At 39.6% G+C, this 27,500-nt stretch overlaps 1 protein-coding gene across 2 annotated transcripts in view; it reads right to left on the bottom strand.

Annotated features, from left to right (window-relative positions):
- tbc1d22b (TBC1 domain family, member 22B) overlaps positions 1 to 27,500 on the bottom strand; it is a 53,254-nt gene that overhangs the window by 7,142 nt on the left and 18,612 nt on the right. For both annotated transcript variants that reach the window (XM_060881609.1, XM_060881610.1), the window contains exons 6-10: positions 25,144 to 25,209; positions 21,266 to 21,380; positions 10,776 to 10,882; positions 7,663 to 7,738; positions 2,538 to 2,665 (exon numbers count right to left, since the gene is read on the bottom strand). In XM_060881609.1, coding sequence (XP_060737592.1) covers positions 2,538 to 2,665; positions 7,663 to 7,738; positions 10,776 to 10,882; positions 21,266 to 21,380; positions 25,144 to 25,209 — 492 coding nt within the window. The remainder of the gene's footprint in view (positions 1 to 2,537; positions 2,666 to 7,662; positions 7,739 to 10,775; positions 10,883 to 21,265; positions 21,381 to 25,143; positions 25,210 to 27,500) is intronic.

The following is a 27,500-nucleotide window of genomic DNA, read 5'->3' as shown; positions in this document are numbered from 1 at the left end:
AACATAAGTAAAATCTACGAAGGTTGATGTGGAGACGGAGTTTGTCTTTCCTTCTTTGTCGCAAAGCTCCCGGAAAGTTGGAACTCAAAGCCTTTAGTTCTGAAGTACCTGAGTTACCTAGGGTGGGTTCCGAACGGCCTACTATACTACACACTATGTTCTATGTACTTTATGGTCTAAAGTTTTAGCAGTGTAGTATCATCTCTAACGGATTATACTACGATTTCTTTTACGTTACTTATTGGAAGTATAAGTGGTTTCCCAGTCGAAGGTGGATGACGGCTGTATGATCTACAACAACAGAATACGCTCAGTTTTTACACTGAATTCAGCCATCCTGAAATTTTTTTCTCATCCTGCGCCCAGCGCATGTTAGCTCCGCCTCTTTTCCGTTCCATAAGCAAAGCTGTGATCTTCGAGTGCATGAAGTGTCCAACATTCCACACTTCCACGTCTTCCACTACTTCTTGAACACACTACTGACTCTATTTGTGCTAGAAAACGGACCAGAATAGCGTGCAAATGTACAATTTGGGACACACAAGCTTCTTGTCTGTAAGACACAGCTATAGGCCGGATTATTCTAAACAAAGCCAAACAAAACAGCAAACAAAACAAACAAACAAAAAATGAGAATGAACTAAAAATACATGTCTATTAAAATGGAACTGCAGGTGGAAAAAAAACAGAGAAAAGAGGCATATCAAAAAAAGTCATGAGGATGAAAAGCAGTCAGGAAATCCATCAGAGGATCCGATCTCTTCATCGAGAATACAAATGAACACTAGCAATGACCAGCGCACCCAAGGTCAGTCCGTCATTTAAACCGATTATAACTCTCTCTCTGAACTACATAAACCACATTTATCAATGCTCGGAGTGAGAACTTACTCTCTGGGCTAATTTTTCATTCAGGCAGTGAACATCAGTGTGCTTTTATTCTGTAGTTAGTGCTATTTATTCCACTAGACTTTTGTACAGGAACATTTGCATATGCAGTAGTGGTGGCAGTCAGTAAGGAATTAAACACTTGTGGTATGCTGTACAGCGATGAAAACTAAGCAACGATGCCATGGTGCGATTCCTGAGAACTCATAACATTTATATAACAACATGCGTTTATTCCTCTTATACCACAGCAACTTTTTTCATTCATTCATTTTCTACCGCTTATCCGAACTACCTCGGGTCACGGGGAGCCTGTGCCTATCTCGGCGTCATCGGGCATTAAGGCAGGACGGAGTGCCAACCCATCGCAGGGCACACACACACACTCATTCACTCACGCAATCACACACTACGGACAATTTTCCAGAGATGCCAATCAACCTACCATGCATGTTTTTGGACCGGGGGAGGAAACCGGAGTACCCGGAGGAAACCCCCGAGGCACGGGGAGAACATGCAAACTCCACACACACAAGGTGGAGGCGGGAATCGAACCCCCAACCCTGGAGGTGTGACGCGAACGTGCTAACCACTAAGCCACCGTGCCCCACCACAGCAACTTATCTTTCCTTATTGATTAAAGAACCACAGATTGTATGTTCTTTTATAAGTTTGTAGTTACCTTCGATATATAATATAAGGAAATATATATATACCTTCGGTATATATTATAAGAATTGCTGCTCATATTAATCCCTATTTACTATCCCTATTTGTTTGTATAAAGGCTGTTGTTACTCAATTTTTTAAGCTTCTTGCTTTTGTTGAATCTGACCTTGAGAGCCTGCACCAGTCAATTTTTTTCTGCATGTGTGAACAAAAATAATTGGCGAGGCACAATTCCAAATACGAGTGTAAAACGGATCCGTTCAGAGCATTGAGATCATAACCAAAGACAGCCAAGGTTCAGCCTACACACTTTTATTTGAGCGTCTGCTTGCTCAGAGCACTTGAAAGACTGGAGGTGGAGAAAACTGGCACTACAACCTGGTCCCAATCTGTTCACTTGAACCCAACAGTGACCTTCACTACAGTGTTGTAAATTTCTGCACTGTATAAGCAAAGACTTACTTCTGAAAATTGTAAAAAAAAAAAAAATATATAAACAACCCTGTTGATGTTTTAATCTGCCATTATTGTCCTCTCTTGACATTTTTTAATAGCGTATTGCACTAGAACTGGGCCATAAGGGCCACAAATATGATGCTTATTCTAAATACTCTGGGTGCCAATATTTTTGCTAATTTTCTAAATTGAAAAAAGGGTGTAAATCGTTAACAACATGAATGTGTAACAAAATGTGCTCTTCACAAATGGAGTCTAAGATGTCATACATTTAATTTTCGAGTATTTGAAGCCCTAATATTTTACTCTGTGTGTGTGTGTGTGTGTGTAATTGTAAAACAGGGAAACCAGTATAATTATTCAATAATTTTGCCACATTAAAAAAAAAAAACTTTTATAGACTCCAAGTGGTAATATGAAGATTTTTATTTGCTTCTGAAATGTGACCTTGTGATTATTTAAAGTGAGAATTTGAAGCCCTGACCTTTCACTCTGTGTATGTGTGTGTGTGTGTGTGTGTGTACCTGGTACGTGTCCCACAGGCGGATTGTGCAGCGTAGCGGTAGCTCCCTCATCAGCAGGTTGTTCATCCAGCGGAAAGCGAACTGCAGGTACTCAACCTCGCACTTCTGAATGTGCAGGTGCATGTCCTCTGGAGAGAAAAAAAAAAGATCACACACACATCACAATTTTCACTTTAGAAAACACATCTTGTCCTGATCTCTAGCTGTCTTGTAGCTCAACATTTTAACCCAAGTAAAAAATTCTAGGTCATAAATGCGGCGGTATCGTTCCAACCACCTGTCTCCCACCGAATTTAGATTACAACCTCCCTCCCACCGTCTTCCACATAATTACATTCGATTGGAAATGAAGAGAGAGGTGGAAGGCGAGAGGCTCCGAGCACTGAGAATAGGGGAGGTTTAATATATAAAGCATCCATTCAGCAGGGAAAAGGAAGAATAAGGATGGCGTAAAGACGGAGGCTCTATCGACTGTGGTCGTGATGGATTTCGACAGAATCCTGCCGCAGCTCGCCGACAGGAGAATCGGCGAAAGCGTATCTATCATGATGATAATGGGCACTTTAACAGAGTCAAAGCAATAGAGCGAGGAAAAAAATTCTGAAATTCAAAATACTCTCGCTGTTGAATGTTCTTGAGATGTTACGTAAATTTGGCCTTGCATCAGGATTCCAAGCCTCTTATTTTGTCTTTATATTCTAGGAAGTTAATAACTGTGTTCTTTCTTTTCCATTATGTCCTGTGTGCTAATTGTAGGACGAATAAAGGATCTGATGACTCTTGGGACACCTTTATGCCTCCCACAAAGAAGGTTATTAGAAGGTTGCTGATCTTGATCTCGTGTTAATCTTACACATTTCCCCAGTGCTTACCCCAATCTCCTGAACATTTTCCTTTTGTTTACTTTTGTTCCTCCTTTTCCTGGATTCAGTCTGATGCTAGTCTTAGTCCTGTCCCCAGTCTCCTGAACATCATCTCCTTTTCCTAGATTCAGTCTTATGCTAGTCTTAGTCCTGTATTCAGTCTCCTCAACATCTCCTTTTCCTAGATTCAGTATTATGCTAGTCTTAGTCCTGTCCCCAGTCTCCTGAACATCATCTCCTTTTCCTAGATTCGGTCTGATGCTAGTCTTAGTCCTGTCGCCAGTCTCCTGAACATCATCTCCTTTTCCTAGATTCAGTCTGATGCCAGTCTTAGTCCTGCCCCCCCTTTCCTGAACTTTTCCATTTGTTGATTCAGTCTTATGCTAGCCTTAGTTCTGTCCCCAGTCTCCTGAACATTTCCTTTTGCTAGTTAAAGTCTTATTTATGCTAGTCTTAGTGCTTCCCTCAATCTTGTGTAAAACATCTCCTTTTGCTAGTTACAGTCTTATGCAAGTCTTAGTCCTGTCCCCAGTCTCCTAAACTGCTGATTCTAAACTACTGCTCTCTTGTTAGGTTGCCGAGACTAAACCTTCATTGATCCATGTGCACCATCATTGACTGACCCAGCACTCAGCCCTCAACACACTCATCCAAACTTTCTTCTGAGCTATACACAAAATACTTGATCCCAAATCATGACCCTATAGATCTGTGTTTAGAAACTGAAATTTTCAACTAGTGACTTGAACAACAAACAGGGACGAGAAGAGCTGTTAGCGGTGGTTCGGAGTTTAGCATTCTGTGCTAGCAGCCAAAGGTTGAGTTCAAATTCTCAAAATGCCAGAAACACATTCTGGGCATGAGAATAATCCACTTCTACCGCCACACTTGCAGGATCTTTTTTTTTTTTTTGTGGATAAACTCATACAAAATGTGTGAAAGTTTTAGTGAGAGAGAAACACGCACTACAGGAGCCTTGGCGTTGGAGGACAAAACCCTTACCTCGCGAGAGCCAAAAGCGCTGACTTAAGCCAAACAAATGCACCGTAATAATCGTTTCATTCACGGTCTGTTAACTTTCATTTCCTTTTGTCAAAGTTTCAGACTTGATAATGAGCCCTTTAAATTCATAAAGATATGAAAGACAGGAGCTGACCTCAGGTTAGCACTTATGCTAGAATAGCGGTGTGCTACACAAATGAAGAGATGTGTGAAGTAAAAGGAAAAGAAGTGAGATAATAGTCGGTAATTGTTCTAAGGGATCGCTTAATTGCTGCAGAACCGATGTTCCATACTGATTTTAATGATATTTGGAAAAAAAAAAAGGTTCATTCGGTGCACTTTTAAAGCTACTGGTGAAATTGAATTGTTTTCCACATTAAAGAGATTTGAAGTAAAAAGCTTTTTAAAATGTCATCACTCTTTATTAAAGCCTCCTTGTTTCACACGTTCTTATAGTGTTCTTCCCCGCTCTTATGGTAGTTATAACAGCCGCGCAATTGCTTAGCTGTGTTGCTATAGCGATACGCTATAATGTGTAATAAAGTGATAATGAGCTGAAATGTTTGCAGAAGAAAGTGATCCTAGATTACACATCTCGTACTGAAATCCGTCTGCACAGCATCAGATATAATAATGCTATAATAATAATTTATCAAATAAATAATGCTAAATATGTTGGTCATACTTCGAGGAGATTAATATTTGAACTCAAACAAAACTAATATGTTTTTATTTCTTGTTAGCTGTTAGCATTCCCCGAGAGAATTTCCTTTTGCTCATCACAATAAACTATGTTTGCTAGTCCTCACATCTCCTTTGCTAGTCTCAGTGCGCCCACGATAGCTAGCCATGGTATCCCTTTCTAAACTATGTCTTAAACTAGTCTAACTAGTCTCTCTTTACTAGTGAGAGTCATAAGTAAAACTTGGACCTACTCGCTGGATGTGTCTCAATCAGCTCACTAGTTCCGAATTTAGGCCACTGACCACCGAGTCGGCCATTTTTACTCCAAATTCCATCACAAAATCCTTGCTAGCTCCATAAAGAATCCCACAATGCACTGCAGAAACCATGGAGCATCAATGTGGCATTTTTAGTACAATTTTGGAAAAGCCTCTCGGCTCAAAAGAATTGAATGATTTTTAGAAGGGTTGCAGCATCTCAAATGAAACACGAACAAAGTCTCAGTCGATGGCGAATAACGTCAAATGCAGGAAAATATGATGAATTGTCAGAATGCTGGAAAATAAATCACACAATATTCATGAATTAATTGAAAAGACATTTGTAAGATGTCATGCCCATCGTTAGCGATCCTGAAATTATTTTCTCATCCAGCATCAGAGACTGGTAGCCCCGCCCATTTTCTGCTACGTAAGCAAAGTTGTGAGTGTTGAGTGTTCAACATTCCACAGTTCATTTGCATCATCTTGAGTACTTGAGGTGTACTATTCACTTTTTAATTAATATTACAAAATAACATAGAATAATTATAAGTATACAATTTGGGACACACTAGTAGGTCTCATGCTATTCTCAGTACTGCTAGTTTCCCTTTACTAACGACTATCATGCTTGTCTTATGTTCTTTCTTTGTGCTAATGACGGTCATGTCTACAACCTTTGAAGGTCAATTTACACCGGACATGTTTCTGAAGCATTTTTCCTGAGAGTGTGTGTGTGTGTGTGTGTGTGTGTGTGTAAGGTGGGCGTCGCTTAGGTCAATTATGTTGCCATTTTGAAAAGCATTTCTATCCACACCAGCTGCGTTACAGGAGCTTTAGAGGCAATTATTCTGCGTCAAGCTGTGCACGGTTTACGCACCATTTCATTTTTTTGATACAGGAATAAATGAAGGATAAACTTCATAGAAATCTATTGAAAAGACAGATATACTGTGAGCTATATGTAAAAATCGGGAATCTACAAACGCATCACGACTGTGCAGCAGGGGTTGGTATCCAAATCAAGTGTTTGTTCACTACAGTAATATCTCTTGCCACATTTGAGATGTGTTATAATTATATAAATGTGCAACACATAAATAAGAACTAAGTCCATCCCCAACACTTCACTGACAGGATTGAATGTTTGTTAACTGTTGCTACGTGCTAACTTTGCTTTAGTTGAGAATAACTCCTCTGTTTGCTAGTCTATCTTATGCTAGTTTTATCATTTTTTTCATTATATGTTAGCCTCATCTCTCCTGTATGCCAGGTTCATGCCTTTCTTCTTTGCTAATCTCAAATTGCTTCCCATTGATAGTTTCATTTTATGCTAGCCTCATCATTAGCCATGATGTGGGCATTTGTGCTGCCTTTTCAAGTCTAACTTTTTTAGCCTCGTATCATATATAGTCTCATATTCATGCTACTTTTAATCCCAAACTCTTTGCTAATCCCAAACTCTTTGCTAGTCTTATTTTATTTTAGTCTCATCTCTTCTTCTTCTTGCTTGCTTTTTTAGCTTTCTATATTATTGGTCTTGATAGATTTTCCTCTACTTATGATTTTCAACTCCAATACACTTGTTTTATTTTATCCGCATCTTTTATCCCTTTGCTAGTCTTACTTTTATTGCTTACTCCAAAAAAATCTATTTTTGCTAATCCAGAACATTTTCTTTTTTCTAGTCTCATTTTATGCCTGCGTCATCTCTCCTCTCATTACTACTCTCACTTTTATGTTAGTTTTATGACTTTCTTCTCTGATACACTAATGTATTTATTTATTTTATTACTTTGAAAGTCTCACTTTCATGCTATATTAAAATATTTCTTCGACTTCTAAAAAGCTTTCTTTTACTAATCTCACGTCATGCTGCCTCATCTCTCCTCTCTTTACTAGGATCGTTTTATGACACTCCGCTTGGCTAGTCTCAAACCCCTTTCTTTGCTAGTCTCATTTTATGCTAGCCTCATCACTTCACCCTTCGCTTTTATGCTAGTTTTAATATTTTCATGATGGCTACTCTCAAAACATTTATGCTAGTCACATTTTATTCCTCATCGCTCCTTCCTTTGCTGGCCTCAGTCTTATGCTAATCTTAATGTAATTTGAGTACAGAAGTGTTATTCTTCCTAAACTTGCAATAAAACTGAAAAACATCTCAGTGGCTACTAAGTATTTAACAGAAAGACTCACACAACTTAAGCTCGTCTGCGATTCTAGACTCCAAGCTTATAACTTCATTATTAGCCACTTTAGTAGCATTTAGCTGAAAGACTTGTAGGAAAAGTGTTATAAAGATGGTGGCCTTACCGTCAATTCTGCTGATGAGCTCCTCCAAAGCCTTCACTTTTTTCTGAATACCAGGCTGGGCAAATGTGTAATTATCCTGTAAGGATAATAATATGTTATATATGTTAATAAAGGATAATAATGTATGTATCCATACATTAATAATACTTGCTGCATCTCCACACAGCTTTCTACAGCTAGCGCTGCTTTTAAAGGCACTCTGCTGTCTGCTCTGTCTGCTGATCTTAATTAATTGGGAATATTCTGGGGATTTTTTCTTATTTACACGATTTCTCTTCATTGTTTTCTCCCTCATGAGGTTTAGAATTCTCTAAAGCTTGAAATAGTGAAACGGAGAATATTCAAACTGCTGCTCTATTGCACTTCTTTAATGCAAATTTAATGTGCACTCATTTAGACCGACCGTTTATTTTTATATTGTATTACCAATATATACAACAAATAGATTACAGTCCATATCTTCAGTCTCAATGACACAAAATTCCTGGTCTCAATATTATAGTCACTTACTTTATTTGAACATTTATCACTCCATCCCTTACTGCCTCACTCACTGCCTCACACACTTCCTTCCCCCACTTTGTCAAATCCCTTCCTCCCACCCAAACCCTCATACACTCCCTCGCCTACTCTCTCCCATTGCGTTTTATATCGTATGTAACATCTAAACAGAAATGTTACTTTTAACCTTTATCTGCACTCGTACATTACCAGATATACAATCTGTCTGTTTTTGCCAGGAGACATTTTTCAGGTCAGTACTAAATGAACAGTCAAATTCATAGCACTGATGTTGCTCCCTTTTTGTAAAAACACTACTCGCCCCATTCTGCAATGAGCTGAGACGCTAACAATGCAGGCTGGAAATTAAGAACGAGAATGTTTCTGATTTTTGGCCAGAGGGGAAATGGCCGGATGAGAAAGAGTTACACTGTTTGTGTGCAAACTGTGGTTCAAAATAAATAAATCCCAGCACGGTCGATTAACAGAGGACCAGAGTTTCTGCTAGCTAGTAGTTTCAACTAGCTGGTATTATAACAGTGTTTGGGTTTTGTTATGGTGTAAAAGGATGTTAAAGAAGATTTTTCAATAAACAAATTTAGCAAACTGAAATGCTGTGCAGTTCTAAAGTATTGGGTGCTAATATATTTTAGCCACGCCTGAACAGAAGCGCCAAATAATCCTAGAAGGCTGAGAGAAGCAGAAAAGCAGAAAATCATGGTGGATAAGACAGGTAGTTTTTTTTCTGAGGTAACAATGATCAGATCTGAGAAAAAAAATCCTGTGCAACTGTTAGTTAAATTATGGAAAGTGGATATAAAATGTATATGCAACCATATACTGAAATTGCCGGCTTTTAAAATATAACGACAGAACCAATCAACCAACAACCTGACTCCATAAGTCTGCATACCCTTTCATATCCTCTAACTGAGTCCTCTGATTTAACCGGTCACATTCAAAATTAGGCCTGTAGGTAAATAACATCAATTAAAGTAATTCCGATTAAAACCAGGTCACAGTAAGCTGTTGTTGTAGTATTTGACTGAATGTTTGGCCTAGTGGTTAAGTTGTTGGACTACTAATTGGAAGGTTGTGAATTTAAATCCCAGGTCCACAAAGCTGCCACTGCTGGGCCCCTGAGCAAGGCCCTTAACCCTCCAATGTTCACTTGTATAAAAAAAAACGAGATATCCCTGAATAATGGCATCTGCCAAAGGCCATAAATGTAAATGTAAGCCATGGGACACAAAGAATTGACAAAAAAACTGCAAGACATAATGGTTGAAAGTTACCAAACAAACAGGAGAAGGATATAAAAGAATATCAGAGGCACTGAATGTACCATGAAACACTGTCAAAATCATCACCAATAAGTGGAGAAAATCTGGCAGCATGGAGACATTGCAAAGATCAGGATGACTCTTCAAAGTTGATGAAAGGAACGAGGAGAAAACTTATTCCGTCGTGCAAGCTACAGTAACAAGAAGCCAACAGCAACACTGAAAGACATTAAAAAAATTCTGGCAGGTACTGGTCACCCCTGGCATGTGACAACCATTTCCTGTATTCTTCACAGGTCTGGGCTGTGGGATAGGATGGCAAGACCGAAGCCGTTTCTTACAAAAAATAAATAAAAAAATATGCAAGCCGAAAGATTCATTCAGTCACTCCAAAACATGTTGGAAAATGTGTTATGGTCTGACAAGAGAAAGGTTTACCTTTTTGGCCTTCATTCTAAAAGGGATGTTTGGCGCAGAGCCAATACAGAGCATCACCCAAGGATCACCTTAACTGACAGTGAAGCATGGTGAGGGTAGCATTATGCTTTTGGGCTGCTTCTCTTCACCTGGGCTAGGGGCACTTGTCAAGATAGAGGGGGAAATGAAGAGCTCCAAATAGCAAGATATTTCAGCATTAAACCTTTTGACCTTTGTCAAAAAAGCTGAAATTGAAGAAGAATTTCACATTCCAAGATGACAATAACCCAACGCACATATCAAAATCAACCAAGACATCAGGAAAGTTCTGGAACGGCCCAGTCAAAGCCCCACCCACAATCTCACTGAAAACCTATGGAATGACCTAAGAAGAGCCTTGCACAGGAGATCCCCAGATAAATTGAAGCAACTTGATTTTTTATTTTTTTTGGCAAAGAAGAGTGCGATAAAATTTTAGATGTGTAAAAATAAATAGATATTTATTCACAAATATCTGATGCCGTAATGAAGGCAGTAGGTGATTCCACAAAGAAGTAGATTAAAGAGGTGTTCCTTGGAATATTGCATTAAAGATGCAACAAGTCTGACATTTATGTTGTTGCTATTTCTGTCTTTATATTTTAAAAACCTGCAATTACGTAGGAAGGTGCAGACTTTTTATATCCACTGTAGCTCCTTTATTATTTTACTGACAAAAACCACTAAAGCCCCGCCCACTTGTTTTCTATTGGTTTTTCTGGTCTAACTGCTGCTTTAGCGAAGAAAACATCAATGTCTACCAAAGTCATAAATAAGCGGTCAAAAATAACAATAATAATGTTGGTGGCCATGTATTTGTTTTTTAGTGCAAAAAAAGGACAAACAAAACAGAAAGGCAGAACATAAACACACCTGGATTCCATCCAGAAGCTTGCTCATACACCAGAAACTGTCGGCTTCGATGTTGCGTTGTGTTTCCAAAGGCAGAGCAGCCATTTCAAAGTTCTCCATGTCCTCCTCTGTAATACAAACACAGACACAGACACACACACAGAGTTGTTGAACAGATGACAGATACACACCTAGTGCGTTTTAGCTAGTTAACTTTTCCTCAGGGCACATGTCTTTAGTCGTGTGTTCAGGAGAGCGCTCAGATAAGGCTGTCAGAACCCTAACAAACACTGATGAGGTTTCTCAGTTTCTCCTTTGTTTATTTCTCTCTATCTCTGCTCTCTTCTAACAGCAGTTACAATTCCTCACTCTTTAAACGGTGAGTGCTAAATGGTCCTGTTACACACATTATGCCCCCTGAGGTTCCCCCCCATGCCCTTAGGACACTCCATTCACCACAGGAGAGAACAGAACAGAACACACACACACACACACGCTCGCTCGCTCTCTCCCTCACTCATTCCCATTTTCTACATTTACGGCATTTGGCAGATGTCCTGATCTTGATTGACATACAAAGGTGCGTATCTACTGTATCAGTGAGCACATCGATACACATCGACACTGGGTCACAGACAAAGGATACCATCAGTTTAAAACTGGGATGAAATATAGGAAGGCACACAGACAAACTTGAGAGACAGAGACACAGAGAGAAAGATGGAGAAAGTAAGAGAGAGCGAAAGAGAGCAAGAAAACGAGAGAGGGAAAGTGAGAGACAGAAAGAGTAACAGCAAGACAGAGAAAGTGAGAGACAAGAAGAGTAACAGTGAGACAGAGAAAGTGAGAGACAAGAAGAGTAACAGTGAGACAGAGAAAGTGAGAGACAGCAAAAGAGAGAGAAAGAAAGAGAGCAAGAAAACATGAGAGAGAGAATGAGAAAGTAACAGCAAGAGAATGTGTAAGAGGGAGAGAAAGAAAGAAAGCAAGAGAACATAGGAACAACAGAACAACCGAAAGTAACAGCAAGGAAAAGCTAGAGAGAACTAAACAGAGAAAGATAGAAACTGAAAAAGAAAGAAAGAAAGAAAGAAAGAAAGAAAGAAAGAAAGAAAGAAAGAAAGAAAGAGAGTGAAAATGTCAGAGACATTTCTTGTTTCTTAATATTACCCTTTTTTTGACTAATTTATCAAGTAAGGAACAAAACAAGACTTTACAAGAAAACACCACTGTTCCTGTTATTCCTCTCGTAACACAGCAATTCATCAAAAGTGAATCATTACATCATTGAGAATTTTTATCCATTTATAGTTACTGCTGTGATTAGCAGTTCTACCAGTTATAAAAGTTAAGGTTACAAAGTCCTGATGCCAGAGACACAAACTGTTAAATAAACATATCCTTAAGGAAAACTCCTGGTTATACATCATATTATAGAATTCATCATACGTGTCTCTGTAAAGGAGCCGTTACTATAGCAACAATAACATATTAATACAAACAGCTGAAAAGAATGTCAGAGCTGCTGTTATAGAAAATAAATCACCTTCTACTGACCAATCAGATGAAAGAATTCAACAGCGCTGTGGATTCATGTACAAAAGAAAGAACCGAAATAGAAATAAAGCCTGGAAAATCAACAACAACTACAAAATATAAAATAAGAAATATGGTTATTTATAAATAAATAAATAAATAAATAAAAATTTTAATGAAATAAAAAAACACAATATACATGTATATATCATTTCAAATATTTATTTATTCTGATCTATCTATCTAATATAAATCTATAAATATCTACATTTAAATGTACAAATGCTCATGCTCTGTTTTTAACCTAGCATTAGTCTGATAAAAACCATTCATTCATCTTCTACCGCTTATCCGAACTACCTCGGGTCACGGGGAGCCTGTGCCTATCTCAGGCGTCATCAGGCATCAAGGCAGGATACACCCTGGACGGAGTGCCAACCCATCACAGGGCACACACACTCATTCACTCACACAATCACACACTAGGGACAAATTTTCCCAGAGATACCAATCAACCTACCATGCATGTCTTTGGACCGGGGGAGGAAACCGGAGTACCCGGAGGAAACCCCCAAGGCACGGGGAGAACATGCAAACTCCACACACACAAGGTGGAGGCGGGAATCGAACCCCCAACCCTGGAGGTGTGAGGCGAACGTGCTAACCACTAAGCCACCGTGCCCCCCCTGATAAAAACCACACTTTTCTTAAACTTTTTGTCTAAACAACGTTCATATCAGAGAAGAAGGATTCTCTCGTTCTCTTATTTTAAATCATGCATTTACAAATCAAGCATTTTTTTATTGTGCGGTACACTATTATTTTAGATTTTTTATTTTCACCAAGTTTTGAGTAAAAAACAATGAGCATGATACAAAGAGGAGAAAATGATTAAAATGAGGGTAGATAGAAAAGAAGACGCAGTGAATGAGTGAGTCAGGGGGTCAAATCCAAGTGGGGTTTAAGTGGATGCTTTTCAGATGGATGCTTTAAATAAATGTGAGAGAGAGAGAGAGAGAGAGAGAGAGAGAGAGAGAGAGAGAGAGAGAGAGAAAAAGACAGAGAGAGAGACAGAGAGGCTGAAGCATTGAACAGATGTGAGAAGGTGTGAGGCCGATTCAGATGCCCTCTTTAAACCCTCAGAGAGTTTTGCTGGTGGATCACAGCATCTCAGATCATCATGAGAAGCTGAACAGGTGTTTGGACAGAACTAAATGTAAAAAAGGCAAATGCTTATGGAGGAAGACATATTGGCTTTAGGCTGAGAACTATTGGCTATCACAGCTATCCTCCCACTCATCTCCAGAAAACCCTGCCGAGTGTCACTGGACACACACACGGACACACATAAGCATTTACACATAAGAACAACGAAAAGCAGGCACACACACAAGCATGCACAATTACACACACACACACACGCACATAAACACAAACAAAAGCAGGCATACACACAAGCATGCACAATCACACACACACATGCGTGCACATATACACACACGTAAGAACAAACAAAAGCAGGCATACACACAAGCATGCACAATTACACACACATGCGCGCACATATACACGCACATAAGAACAAACAAAAGCAGGCATACACACAAGCATGCACAATTACACACACATGCGCGCACATATACACGCACATAAGAACAAACAAAAGCAGGCATACACACAAGCATGCACAATTACACACACATGCGCGCACATATACACACACATAAGAACAAACAAAAGCAGGCATACACACAAGCATGCACAATTACACACACACATGCGCGCACATATACACACACGTAAGCACAAACAAAAGCAGGCATACACACAAGCATGCATGCACACGCGCGCGCGCGCACACACCCACACACCCCAAGCCGCTTTGCACCGTGCAGCGGAAATCCTGTTTGAGGATACAAATAGAGCTTTTAGTTCACACTATACCCTGAGCATCTTAGAGGAATGGAGTCACTGCGCCATGTTTCACTTATCTTATCCTATCTCAAACCACATTCACACACACGCACATACACACACACTTGAACCTGCAATGCAAACACATCCAGTCAAGATATTACATGTGCATTCTCTTACTGAGTCCATTACAGACCTTCCATTCAGAGGTGCACTAAATATTCTGCTTTAACATGAATTACTGAAGCTTAAACAACTGAAGTCTAAAGGTCAAATTAGCTTTTTTTTTACAGATCTGCTACCTTTAGAAACCTTTATATACCTCCCATTCAAACCAAATTAACAAGCGCAAACATGATATACACGGTAGCCATCTTGCATACAGTAGTTAAACGCAAGTATAACGGAGACTTATTACATCGGGTAGCGCCTGTTCGAAGCCACTGCACCTTCATCTTGCATGCTGTGAAGCCCAAATGTTGGCACCCATACACAGACCTGACTCCAGGGTGGAACCCAGTAACACTTTATGTGCCTTTCATGGGGAGTCCATTAGCTCTAACATTCACTAACACATTCGCACAGAAGCATGAACCAACATCTCTCTCGTCAGACACGTTTACGATCTAGCTAACGCTCGTTTTGGTGACCCAGTAGGGGGTTGGGTTTTTCCCCCAGAAGCGTTTCCTGGATCGTTTTAATAAATAGCCTATTAAGAAGCTGCTATGTGGAACATTATACAAATTCAACCCCAGTGTATATTGCAACATGTTTACGCTACGAAATGGATTTTAAATATGTGCTAGCAAGAGACACAGCTGTACTTCTTCCTATTATGATGATTATCCTGGTTGGAGAAAACGTTCGGTCTGATGGGTTTACCCTCCCGTCGCGTGTTCTTATTTCTTCATTAAGGAACTCTTCCTTGATGTGAGCATGCTCGGGTTATCTTATTTTATACAGCGACGTGAAGGGTTATGATTGGGGTTTGCGTGTTTTGTTCAGAATGATTTTTTTATCCCTGTGGATTAATCCTGATGTGTGATATCAATATATTACACTACAGAGCTCTGATCTGATTGGTCAGAATCAGTGGTGGTGATGATGATAGCAGTTCATCTAAAATGCATATCAGCTTTCTATTGATTTATTCTAATTGAGTCTATAAGTCAAATATTGTTTAATAAATGGATTCAAAAAATAGCTTATTTATTTATTTATTATTTAATTCAATTCGAGTCTTCAAGAGAAGATTTTCTAATTTTTCGGGTGTTTTTTTCTTTTAAACCTCAAGAGAAGAAAGAGTCTCCTACGATGTAAAAGACAACAGCCTCTACCTTGTTTTGTGGACGTTTCACACTTAACTAATAAACTAATAAGGGTACAGCATGCCTGCTCCATTCTTTAATTGGCTGTAAAATTGTTGCCGAACTACGCCGACATATGGGGAAGAAAATCATGATGACACAATCATTGAATATTCTCCAACATCAAGTGTTTTTTTTTGTTGTTGTTGTTTTTTTCCCCCTCTCTCGCCCTTGTATTTATATTTGGAATTTTTACTCCGACTTGCCTCAGGAGTTTTTCGAGTCGAGCCGACAAATTAGATCAGTGTAAAGTGTGGGCTGCTCCTGATGAGGCAGCTTTTCATCTGAAATGCAGGGCAGTGTTTATCAGTGCAGCATGCCACAACTACTAGAAGATCTGTTGTTTAAAAAAAAAGCAGACATCTGGATTTAATGAGGCTGTGAGTTTATAATTTTGTTAAATTTAGCTGAGTCTGCTTAATTTCATCATTTAGTTGCTAGAGATCAGATATAATTACTTGATGCATTTAAGGGCTTTTTTTCAGTCTAGATATTTTGACACTTTGGATTTGGATTGTATTTCTCCATTTGTTTTCTTCGTTCTTCTCTCTCTCTCTCTCTCTCTCTCTCTCTCTCTACACACACACACACACAGACAGACACACACAGACACACACAGTCGCTCAGATTTAAATGCTATGACTTATCAATACAGACACTTTAAATCAAAAGGGCATTGTGACTCCTGAGTCTGCTGGCACTTTTTTAAAACACTTCACTTCCTGCTACTGAACTAGCTCAGGAGAAATAAAACTGCTTTTCTCTCTCTCTCACACACACACACACACACACAGAGACACCGACACACACCAATAGACACTGTCCTCTTTGAGGAACCTCACAGGGACGGCAGAAGCGAGTCATGTAGTCCTAGAAAGTCACTGAGCCGTACAAACCCCTGAGTTCCTCAGAAGAACAGAACAATGATACAAAGAGAGCAGGGTGGGGATTAAGCGTGGCATGGTCGGAGGGCTCTGATTGGCCAAAAGCTCAGATCACACACACCTAGGGTGGACTCGCCTGATTTGTAAACCTTGAAGATCAATGAAACTCATTCAAACTGAGCTTTTGGCTCAGTCTTACAACCTTACACACGAGTACAAACACACAAATCAGGAACATAAAGGCCCAAACACAAGATAGCGATGCATTAGGATGGGAAACTTTCAGTAATGAGTTTCTGAAAGAACAGCGGGAGAGAGAGAGAGAGAGAGAGAGAGAGAGAGAGAGAGAGAAAGAGAGAGAGAGAGAAAAATATCTGAGAATATTGAGTGTGTGTGTGTGTGTTTTTAAGAGCAAGAGCTAGAGAGAGAGAGAGAGAAAGAAGATCTGAGAATATTGAGTGTGTGTCTGTGCGTGTGTGTGTAAGAGCAAGAGCTAGAGAGAGAGAGAGAGAGAGAGAGAGCTGGGGAGAGGGGAAGAGGGGGAGAGGGGAGAGGGCGAAAGAGAGAGACAATGACCAGAAATCGATCAATGCTTCAGGTAATCTGAGGTTATGTCCCGATCTGTGTGGACTGGTGACATTGCAGGCTTGGCACACATGGGAAGAGATCAATGCGCTCCTTTTTGTTCTGCTGTAATCCTTAACTATCTAGAAGTAATTAACCTTCACAGCAGAGGAGAGGAAATAAATAGGCAGCAGAGGGAGGAAGTCTGCAGCGGGCTGGAGAATAGCAATGAGACACACGAGGCTCCGATTTTCCCCTTCAGTCGCTCAACAGCTCTCCGTTCATAGGCAGGTTACACAACTGAGACACATGCACTGGAGTGCTTCTGGGGGAAAAAAACAAGCTACAGAACCCTGGCACCAGTATTATAGAAGACACAACTCTGTTATATACTGAATTTTTTTGCCCTGATATGTAAATGAATCCTGGGCTGAAATCCAGGCCACATCACCAAACAAAGATAATTTTGAATGCACTTTGAGTCAATATTTGCAGTTGTGATATCATCTCATGGTCTATTAAGGAAAAGTTACTATGGCAATGTATGCGCTGCCAATCACTAGCGAATATCTGCTGTTCTCCAGCCACTACGGGTTGAACTGACCTTTTCCTATTTTGTCCCCAAGTATGCTAATTCAACATTTAGATAATGTTCGCTTCGGTTTCATGCATAATCTTCTATGTTACAGTCACCCTCTTTGAGCCAAGATGTATGAAAAAAGATTTAATCACACATCAAAAAATGACATGATCCCAGGTAAAGAATGTAGAATGTAACCAAAAACGCACCAGCTAGCTCTCCCCTGTCATATGACAGCTACGAAAATGGAAGCGTGAATGCTATCACATGAAGCTAGCTAACCACATCTTCTCAACTATGTAACCTACTCCGAGGAAAGCTTTAGTCGACCAGGTTCGCAAGCATGAGCTCAAATTCCCAATCCTACACGCTTCCTTTCTCTGGTAAGCGCCTGCGCATCGCATATATTTGCATACTTCAACCTGATAGGCCGTTATATTTTATGACACAGTAAAACTGCTATAAAAGTTATTTTTCCACCAAGATTTTTAACTGTACTTAATCCTAACCAAATTTATTTAATTTACCTGACAAAGAGACAACAAACCTCTCAGATCCTAGTAGCAGACTTTTAATTACATTTTTTTATAGCGCTTTTAACAACAGACAATAAACTTTTAGCACCAAGAGCTGTCATCCATCTAACATATTTTGGTACTAAATAGTATCAAAGATCATCTGCATTGACTTTCATAAGCTATGACTCAAATCTGCTGAAAGGCAAACAGAAAGAAAGTCTACCGGAAAGAAAAAGTAAACATCCCAAATACTAGCAGCGGGTAAAATACTTTTAGAAACGTGTCACCAAGGGCTGATAACCATCTAACATATTTTGGTACTAAATAACTTTATTAACCTAAAGTTGTGTACATCCTTTAGTGTATGATTTAAAAAAGTTAGTGAATAATCTTTTGAATAGGTGATAAAATATATCGTCGCTGTCGGGCGGAAACCTCGTATGTCCAAAATTTGGTCGATTTCATATTTTTTCACATATCGATGCTATTGGTCAGTCCCCACGTGGGTCTGTTATTTTTACAAGTTATTAACCAATCTAAAGTCTTGAAAATAACTTGAGCGCAAATCTCATAACTCCATTGGACACTTCAACTGTCCACCTCTTCCTCACTCCGCGGGAGAGCTTCGCGGCATATTTCTCCTTAATAAGAGTCGCAACGAATCAACTCGTCTTCTGAGGTAAATGTCTTCAAAACACTGGGCTCAAAGAAAAAAATATCTTGACCCCCGCTAGTTCTGGTGCTCGTCTGAGGACAGGAATTTAGCGCAAGACAATCCACTGCAACGTGGACTAAACCCTGTGCACTGCAGATAAGGTACGGCGTTTTTTTCAGATATGGTTTTGGAGATATGAGGATTCCGCCCGACAGCGACGATATATAACAAAAAAGATGGAACAATTTTCTATAGAACACATTCTATGCAAATCTGATAAAAGGCAGACGGTAAACTTCTAATGAAAAGAAAGAGCAAACACCAGATCCTAGTAGCAGGACTATAGACTATAGGGACGATGTACCATTTTGGAAATTTATTGAATTTATTGTACGGACAAACTGACAAATTTTTTTCCAGCCTTTTTATCAGTAGCAATTGCATTTTCTTTGGTTGACTTTGAATATGTCCTTTTCTTCCTGTACTATCTCAGTTTAAACTGATGATATTCTTAGTCCATTTTCTAGAAAACCAGAATCGATGTATTCATTGCTAAAGATTCTGGTTATTATGTATAAAGCCGTCTTCAAATTGCCGTAAAAATGCTGAAAATATATTAATCGATATGATGGAAGCACAAATCTGGTGAAAGGCATGCAGTATGTAGAGTAGATATCCTGGAAAAGCACAAACCTATTGGAAAGCATTTTAACTCGTAGTTCTGGCTCCAGTAGAGTAAGGGTTAGTGCTTTCACCAGCCTAAGCGAGTTTGTTTAATTCACAAAGTGGTTGATAATTAGGTAATTAGCTGTGGGAACTCTTCCACGTCTCTAAAGGACTGGGCGTGAAGTACTATTGTACAGTATATGCTAAGCACTTGAGCGTTATAAAGTGTGATGTGTTCAGGAACATGCTCAGAAACCAGTTCCTGAGCAAGAACCTCTCTCATTTGAATGAATAAAAGCAGAAGCAATATCAAGGTCATTTGATTAAGAGTTCTGTATTTGAGAAATTCTTGAGGAATTCGTCATTTATACTGCATATACTGTACATAATATCTCCATCTCTGTGCATTCCAACGGGCAGGATTTGACAACAAACCATCCCTGACACTTTTACTGTAATGGCTGCAGGTTCAGTGTTCACCTACGCATGAACACTCTGCACGTCCCCAGTGTTAGGGTTTCTGTATAAAGAGTTCACTATTGTTGTCATTATTCTTACTTTTCTCAGAATTGCACCACTGCAATTCTGACCTGACTGTTTAATTGTCTTTCGTGTAAATTGCTAATAGAAGATATGAACTTTTAAGTCTTCAGACAAGGGAAAAGGCTTCAGGACTGGCTGCTTTGCATTTTTTTTTATTCGGTAACATAAAAATCTGCATATTTTTATCTTATTATCTTCAAGAGAATGTTAAAAGAGAGGCTGATGAGAGTAAAAACTGCCTATAACTCTTGTAACCTAAGAGTAAACAGTAATTAGCTTCTGGTAATTGCCAGACAAGCGTTCATCCATCCATTTTCTACCGCTTATCCGGGGTCGGGTCGCGGGGGCAGCAGTCTAAGCAGGGACGCCCAGACTTCCCTCTCCCCAGACACTTCCTCCAGCTCTTCCGGGGGAATACCGAGGTGTTCCCAGGCCAGCCGAGAGACATAGTCCCTCCAGCGTGTCCTAGGTCTTCCCCGGGGCCTCCTCCCGGTTGGACATGCCCGGAACACGTCCCCAGGGAGGCGTCCAAAAAAGTTATCTTGAGACATTAATAATCATCCAAATACGGCTACACAGCTACATGATTAACAGTGTGGTGTGCAGAGCTGCTAAAAGAGTAAATCTGGACTATGATGATGGTAAATCCTGCTTTGCACTCTGACAGTGAAGCAGAAAAGCAGCAATAACTAACAGCATAGACAAAAACCTATTAAGGGAACCTTATTACCCAGAGATCCTGCAGTGCAGGGAAGGAAAGAAAATATCTGTATCTGTAAACACTGATTTGTTGGATTTGCAGCATCCAATATAAAACAGCTGTGGTGAGTATGGTGATATTTAATATTTGATAATATCATGATAAATTACTTAGTAGTAATTATATCACAAATCATTTCTTAAACACGGTCCAGCTTATTTTAAAAAAAAAAAGAAAAAAAAAAAGGGACGTAGGACGTTGCAATGGTGTCACCCTGTGAAACTGCATAGCAACAGGTAGCTGATTGGATGGCAGGAATTTATGCCTTTTTTTTATGTTGGTTAATTATTTATATAACAGCTGTCTGAGATTCCCTTCTCTTCTGGAATATTTTGGTAAACACTGAAACAAAATATGATTGAAGCTACTGTTGTTTTTGGTTTCTGATTTTGGTGTTTTGTCTGCTCAGTTTTGGTACACACACACACACGCACACACACGCACACACACGCACACACACGCACACACACGCACACACACGCACACACACACACACACACGCACACACAGATTGCTGCACTTACCCACAAACTCTGAGAGAAAGACGACAAAGAAGGGAGTGACGAGGTCATTGATGCCCTGTACATAGCCGCTGGCTGGATGTCGGATAGCCCAGATAAACAGGATCCTCTCAAACACCTACCACACACACACACACACACACACAATAAAAAAAATCTTATTTTATATCGTATTTTTATAGACTTATATTTCTTAGTGGAAAAGTTTCTGGAAAAAAACAAAGGGTTTGATTTTAGAATTTGTCACCAACATCAACAACAACAGTCTAAAACATAAGGCGGAATAAAATGTCTGAAGAGAACTTTTTCTTATTACTTTTCTCATTTCTTCAGACCAATGAAACCTTCTGGCTTCTATTCAAACAACATAAGACTTAACTGTGCTGTATCTCCTTATCTAAGTGTATAATATTCACCAGTATTAGGTGTATAGGGAGTTTATACTTGCAAACTGCAAATGTTTCTGAAGGTAGTTTAACTTAGAACTGGTAGTAGTTCAGCAACTAGCAATACTAGTGCAAATCTAGCATGAAATCAATTGAAAGCATTTGTCAATTAAGAGAGTTGAGGACTGTGTACATTTGCTTCTGAGTGGTTTTAAGTCTCCCAGGTTTAAAATGTCATGACACACCTGCAGCACCCCCTGTTGTTAGTTACTCAGCACTGCACACTAAAGCGTAAAAAAATTCCTAAATATATAAGTCCTTCCAGAACGTTCTGCTTTGTTTTATATCTTATTTATCTTTAAATATTGTATAATACTGAATATTTACAGATTTAACACAACCTCAGATAGATTTATCAACTAAAAGAACTACTATATAGTACAGCCTTGTGATGTGACCTACATGGATGGATGGTGTATAAAAAAAATTTACCTTCAAAACAGCTTAGTGAGAAATGCAACAAAAAACTGGATGAATGGACAAAGCCGGTATAATTCCAAAAGTGACATGGAAATGAGTTTGATAAGTCCATTTACTTTGAAGATATGATATGGATAAGAGGATAAGAGCGGAGTGTCTAATTTCATATGAGCTTCATATTAAGCACCACTGGAATGGGACACGACAAAGACATCCAATTCTGAACATGGGCACAACAAAAACAGGCACAATGTTTGAGCTGTTTTCAAAAAGTAGTGAACAAGTGAGTGAGTGTGTGGCTGAGTGAGTGAGTGTGTGGCTGAGTCAGTGAGTGTGTGGCTGAGTCAGGGAGTGTGTGGCTGAGTCAGGGAGTGTGTGGCTGAGTCAGGGAGTGTGTGGCTGAGTCAGGGAGTGTGTGGCTGAGTCAGGGAGTGTGTGGCTGAGTCAGGGAGTGTGTGGCTGAGTCAGGGAGTGTGTGGCTGAGTCAGGGAGTGTGTGACGGAGTCAGCGAGTGTGTGACGGAGTCAGCGAGTGTGTGACGGAGTCAGCGAGTGTGTGACGGAGTCAGCGAGTGTGTGACGGAGTCAGTGAGTGAGTGAGAGAGTAAACGACTGAGTGAGCGAGTGAGTGAGTGAGTAAACAACTGAGTGACTGACTGACTGAGTAAATGACTGAGTGAGTGAGTGAGTGAGTAAACAACTGAGTGACTGACTGACTGAGTAAATGACTGAGTGAGTGAGTGAGTGAGTAAACAACTGAGTGAATGGTGAGTGAGTGACTGAACGAGTAAGTGACGGAACGAGTGACTGAGTGGGTGAGTGAGTAAGTAAATGAGTAAGTGTGTGTAAATGAGTGTGTAAATGAGTGTGTAAATGAATGACTGACTGAATGTAAATGTCTAAGTGTGAACGAGTAAAAAAAACGAGGGATGGTGTGGATGCAAAAATGAGAGAGTAAAAAAGAAAATGTTAGCGTCACATGAAAACTGACTGTGTCTCTCAGTCACATGAATGAATCTCATCAGAATGATGGAAGGTTAAATCAGTAAAGTCTTATTCAGTCTCTGACTCTCAGCCCAAGCACAGAATTATGGGAAATCCTCTCCTGACCTCCAATGAAAATCTTAATTTCAGCACCTTTCTGGGAAGATGATGTTATCAGTGACAAGCTGAAATGAAGTTCTCTTTCGAACGAAAATTCCCCATGCCTAACGCATATAAATAATAAGAAAAGTTCACCTGCAATTATGTGAAGGTCCCGAATCTGCATATAGCAGCCAAATCTGCTCATCTCCGCTAAGCTCTTTCTTAGGCACAAAACTGTACAACTCAAGTCTTACGTGAAGTAAGCAGAGAACAGATTGGTTCCTGGTTTCCGAGCGTAAACACAGTGGATGTGCTCAAGACAATGTTTATGTTGCTAACAGAGAATATTATTTAATACTAACTTCAAAAAATTCATAGAATTTTCATGTTATCCGTTAATTCTGTTTTCCAGAGGCCAAAAAATGGTGGCGGTTAATATAAAAGTAGACACTCAGGGCTATAAGAAGTTTTAGTCTTCTTTCTGTGTTTACTTTGCCTACTAAGGGCAATATATTCATCAAAAAAAAAAAAAAAAAAAAAATACAATACGCAATTTTCAAAGTAAATTATGATATAAAACCCATTTCTGATCTGTGAAAAGTGTGAAATGCCCAAAGTGCTTGTTAATAACCATCTAAAATTTGTTGGTGTTTCTCTACAACCACTTAAATTCTGTGTGTTATCAACAGGAGGAACGACACATATCTCACGCTGAAAGCCAACCGGATCTTAACTAACTAGCTAAATTTATATCAGACTTAAGACTGGCGATAAAATAATTCATCAGTTTAGATTGATTAAAAATGTCCCAGAAGCCCATTTTCACTCCAGTGGTGAAATGTACTGGTAAAAAAAAGCTAAACAAACCATTTGAGATTTCTTATAAATATCTTGTTTATTTTTTATAAATATTTTTTGTTGACTGTGTCATTTGTGAATTTGATGCCAGCTTTAAAACGTTTAAAAAGAAAAAAACGTGTTTTCTCAATGCAGCTACTGGAAATTTACAAATAACGAGTCCAGTCTGCTTCCATCGAAGATACAGCATGAGACACTGTATGATGACCTTCACACAGGATAACACTACAAGATAAATCCAGTAATGGGATTTGTTATGTGATATTTGAGCAGTGCTGGGTCAGCACAAGGTTCTGTATCGGGACGAGAAGCCGGTGTTGGCTTATAAACAAACACTCTAATGAGTTTTAGCCTACTATCCATCTACTGTGTAGAACATGTGGGATTAATCCAAGTGAATCATTTTAACACGTTTCACAGACCAAACTCACTTACAATAGAAGCTTAATAACCATTTGCTGCAGTGCCAGTAAACTTTTTGGTTATGCATTAGGTCGTGTTGTTATTGGAAAATCAGTCCTACATCAATAAAGTGTTTTATTGCTCTTATCTCACTGCATTGTACCAGCAATTGTAATTTTAGCAGAGGATACTGTCCCAAAGCAGCTGTACAGAAAAATACATATTCAGAAATAAATTAGAAATTAGAAATCTGTCCCTAATGAGTAACCCAGATGATGAGAGACTTTAACGAGACAGTGGCGAGAAGAAACGGCCTGGGACAATGTTAATTGTGCTGTATGTCCAAAAAAATAAATAAATACTTCCTGTTTTCACTTATTATAAAGCATCTAAAAACGATTGTTCCGGTATTCTCCTTCCTTTGTTCTATTAAAAAACAATTATAACAAGGAGCCAAAAAAAAATAAATAAAAAATTACACAGTTTGTCTGTTACTGAAGACCTGGAACGTTCTTCTGCACGTTTGTGTAAATAAAATAGAAAGAATAAGTTTGTTCTGTACAGACACTTAATACAGAAGCCCAGGGACGACTTTGGAGGAAAGGAAAATGGGAGGAAAGAAAAGAAAGGAAAGGAAAGGAAAAGAAAGAAAAAAGAGGACAGGCCTCACCTCCTGTACCAGCGGCTGCTGGAACAAAGGAATCAGTGGATTCGTTCTGGGGATATCGATGTGAATCTGGAGAGGAAAACACACACACACACACACACACACACACACACACCAATTCAGTGTGTCTAAAAACATGGGCATTCATGGCAAAACTCAGGGTAAATCAATAAAGGCCAGAACGAGCTAAATAGAGTTTCATGCCTTAGCTCTTACAGTAAGTTTGGGAAATCAATCAAGCTCGGACAGCGCGGCATCGATCGGACTTCATAACGAGCCGAGCCCACTCAGAGAGATCCATAGGCCATGAAAACAAACATAACTCCAAAATGGATTAGAAAGAAAACGCTCGCTTGTATCCCATTTCCTCAAATGCACACAAACACTCGACCCTCCCAGTATTTCGCCGCTCGTTTACTGCTTTTCCAGTTTTCCATTTTCTAACAGTTATTGCTGTGCTGTTCTCTTTATATGGTCTTCTAGCATTACCGAAAAGATTACAAAAGGCAGTAATCTGCAGCTGAGAAATTGGATCAAACGTGGAAGCACAAATAGGGCATTAGCTGCTGTTTTTGTATATAATGAGACATTTTGGTGAATTGCATCGAGCCGGACTGAAAATGAAACGGCTTCATATGGTCAGGTCAGAGAGAGGTCAGCGGAGTGCAGCGCTTCTGTATTCATGTCGATGGCAGCGCTCCCGCCGTCGAGCCGATGTCAACGTTAAAAGGTCATTTTGTGTCTTGCAGACGGCCAGGGGCCATTCAGACCGCTCGGTGCAACCTCATAAACAGCCCTAAAGGTCTGCTGCCCATTTGTGCCGCGCTGGGGGAAATGAAGTGCTCTGGGCTGGGGGCAGACCGACACGCAACAGAAAAAAAAAGAATAAAATACACGACTGCCAAGTCTCAGTCTTGCACCATTAACCCGACTTTTATAACCTATAAGCTTATTGATCTCAGCCTCGTCTATTAAGAACACATGCTGTATGAGCTGCGGTTATTAACAGAGACTTTGCCAGGGAGCCACATACAGCGAGTATCGCGCTCGTTTCTCGCGACCTTGTTATTTGAAATGCTAGCCATTCACACCCGCTGAGGTAAATATGAAGCTATCTTAAGGTCATGCGGGGAGAAAACGTCCTGCTTGCTATTCAGTGTCCATTACGATGTAACCGATTATGAATACATTGGTCGGAGTGAACTGAGAATGTGCTCAAAAACAGCCTTCTGGTTTAGGCCACGCCCACTTTGAATTAAATATAAATTAAATTAGTTTTTTTTTTTTATATATAGCACTTTCAACAATGGACATTGTGTCAAAGCAGCTGTGTCTGTATAAATTCAGATTAAAATTTATAAAGTTTAAAATGTAAGTTTTTTCCTAGCGAGCAAACCAGAAGCAACAATGGGACGGTATGAGGAAGATTCAAAACGGAACCTCGTCGTCATCTGGGTGACTCAGAAAAGTCAGATAATAAATCATTTCCTTTCTATAACTGTAGACTATCAATACATAATAAAGAGAAATTGTGTAACCAGGGGGGGCACGGTGGCTTAGTGGTTAGCACGTTCGCCTCACACCTCCAGGGTTGGGGGTTCGATTCCCGCCTCCACCTTGTGTGTGTGGAGTTTGCATGTTCTCCACGTGCCTCGGGGGTTTCCTCCGGGTACTCCGGTTTCCTCCCCCGGTCCAAAGACATGCATGGTAGGTTGATTGGCATCTCTGGAAAATTGTCTGTAGTGTGTGATTGCGTGAGTGAATGAGTGTGTGTGTGTGCCCTGCGATGGGTTGGCACTCCGTCCAGGGTGTATCCTGCCTTGATGCCCGATGACGCCTGAGATAGGCACGGGCTCCCCGTGACCCAAGGTAGTTCGGATAAGCGGTAGAAGATGAATGAATAAATGAATGAATGAATGTGTAACCAGGAGGTTAAGAGCAACTTCTAAGTAGATTTGAAGTTCAGTACAACGGTACAAATATATTGTAAACTAATAAGAATGTGATTTACCAAAAAAAAACAAGGAAACAATTGGAACATAATAGCAAAGTAACATTGAAGAGATATTAACCAGTAGTAATAATGGCTCTGATGTATGATGGCTTGAAAAACAAAATGGTCAACAGTCAGTGTATCGAATACATGATACGTGCCATGGACAGGTGTCTAATTCAGGATGTTTTCCGACCTTCTCTCCAGAACAAAAACCCATGAACCACCACGATAAATAAAGCAGTGTAAAGTAGAAGACTAGCTACACTTATTTCAAAGACTATTCAAAGTGCTGAATCAGCATGGTACTAAACTCTAAACCATTCTTCGTCGTCGTACCTTAAATATCTATCATTTAACCTTGAAA

Source organism: Tachysurus vachellii, chromosome 11 (assembly GCF_030014155.1).
Source record: "Tachysurus vachellii isolate PV-2020 chromosome 11, HZAU_Pvac_v1, whole genome shotgun sequence".
NCBI lineage: Eukaryota > Metazoa > Chordata > Actinopteri > Siluriformes > Bagridae > Tachysurus > Tachysurus vachellii.
This window is presented reverse-complemented; position numbering and strand designations above follow the sequence as displayed.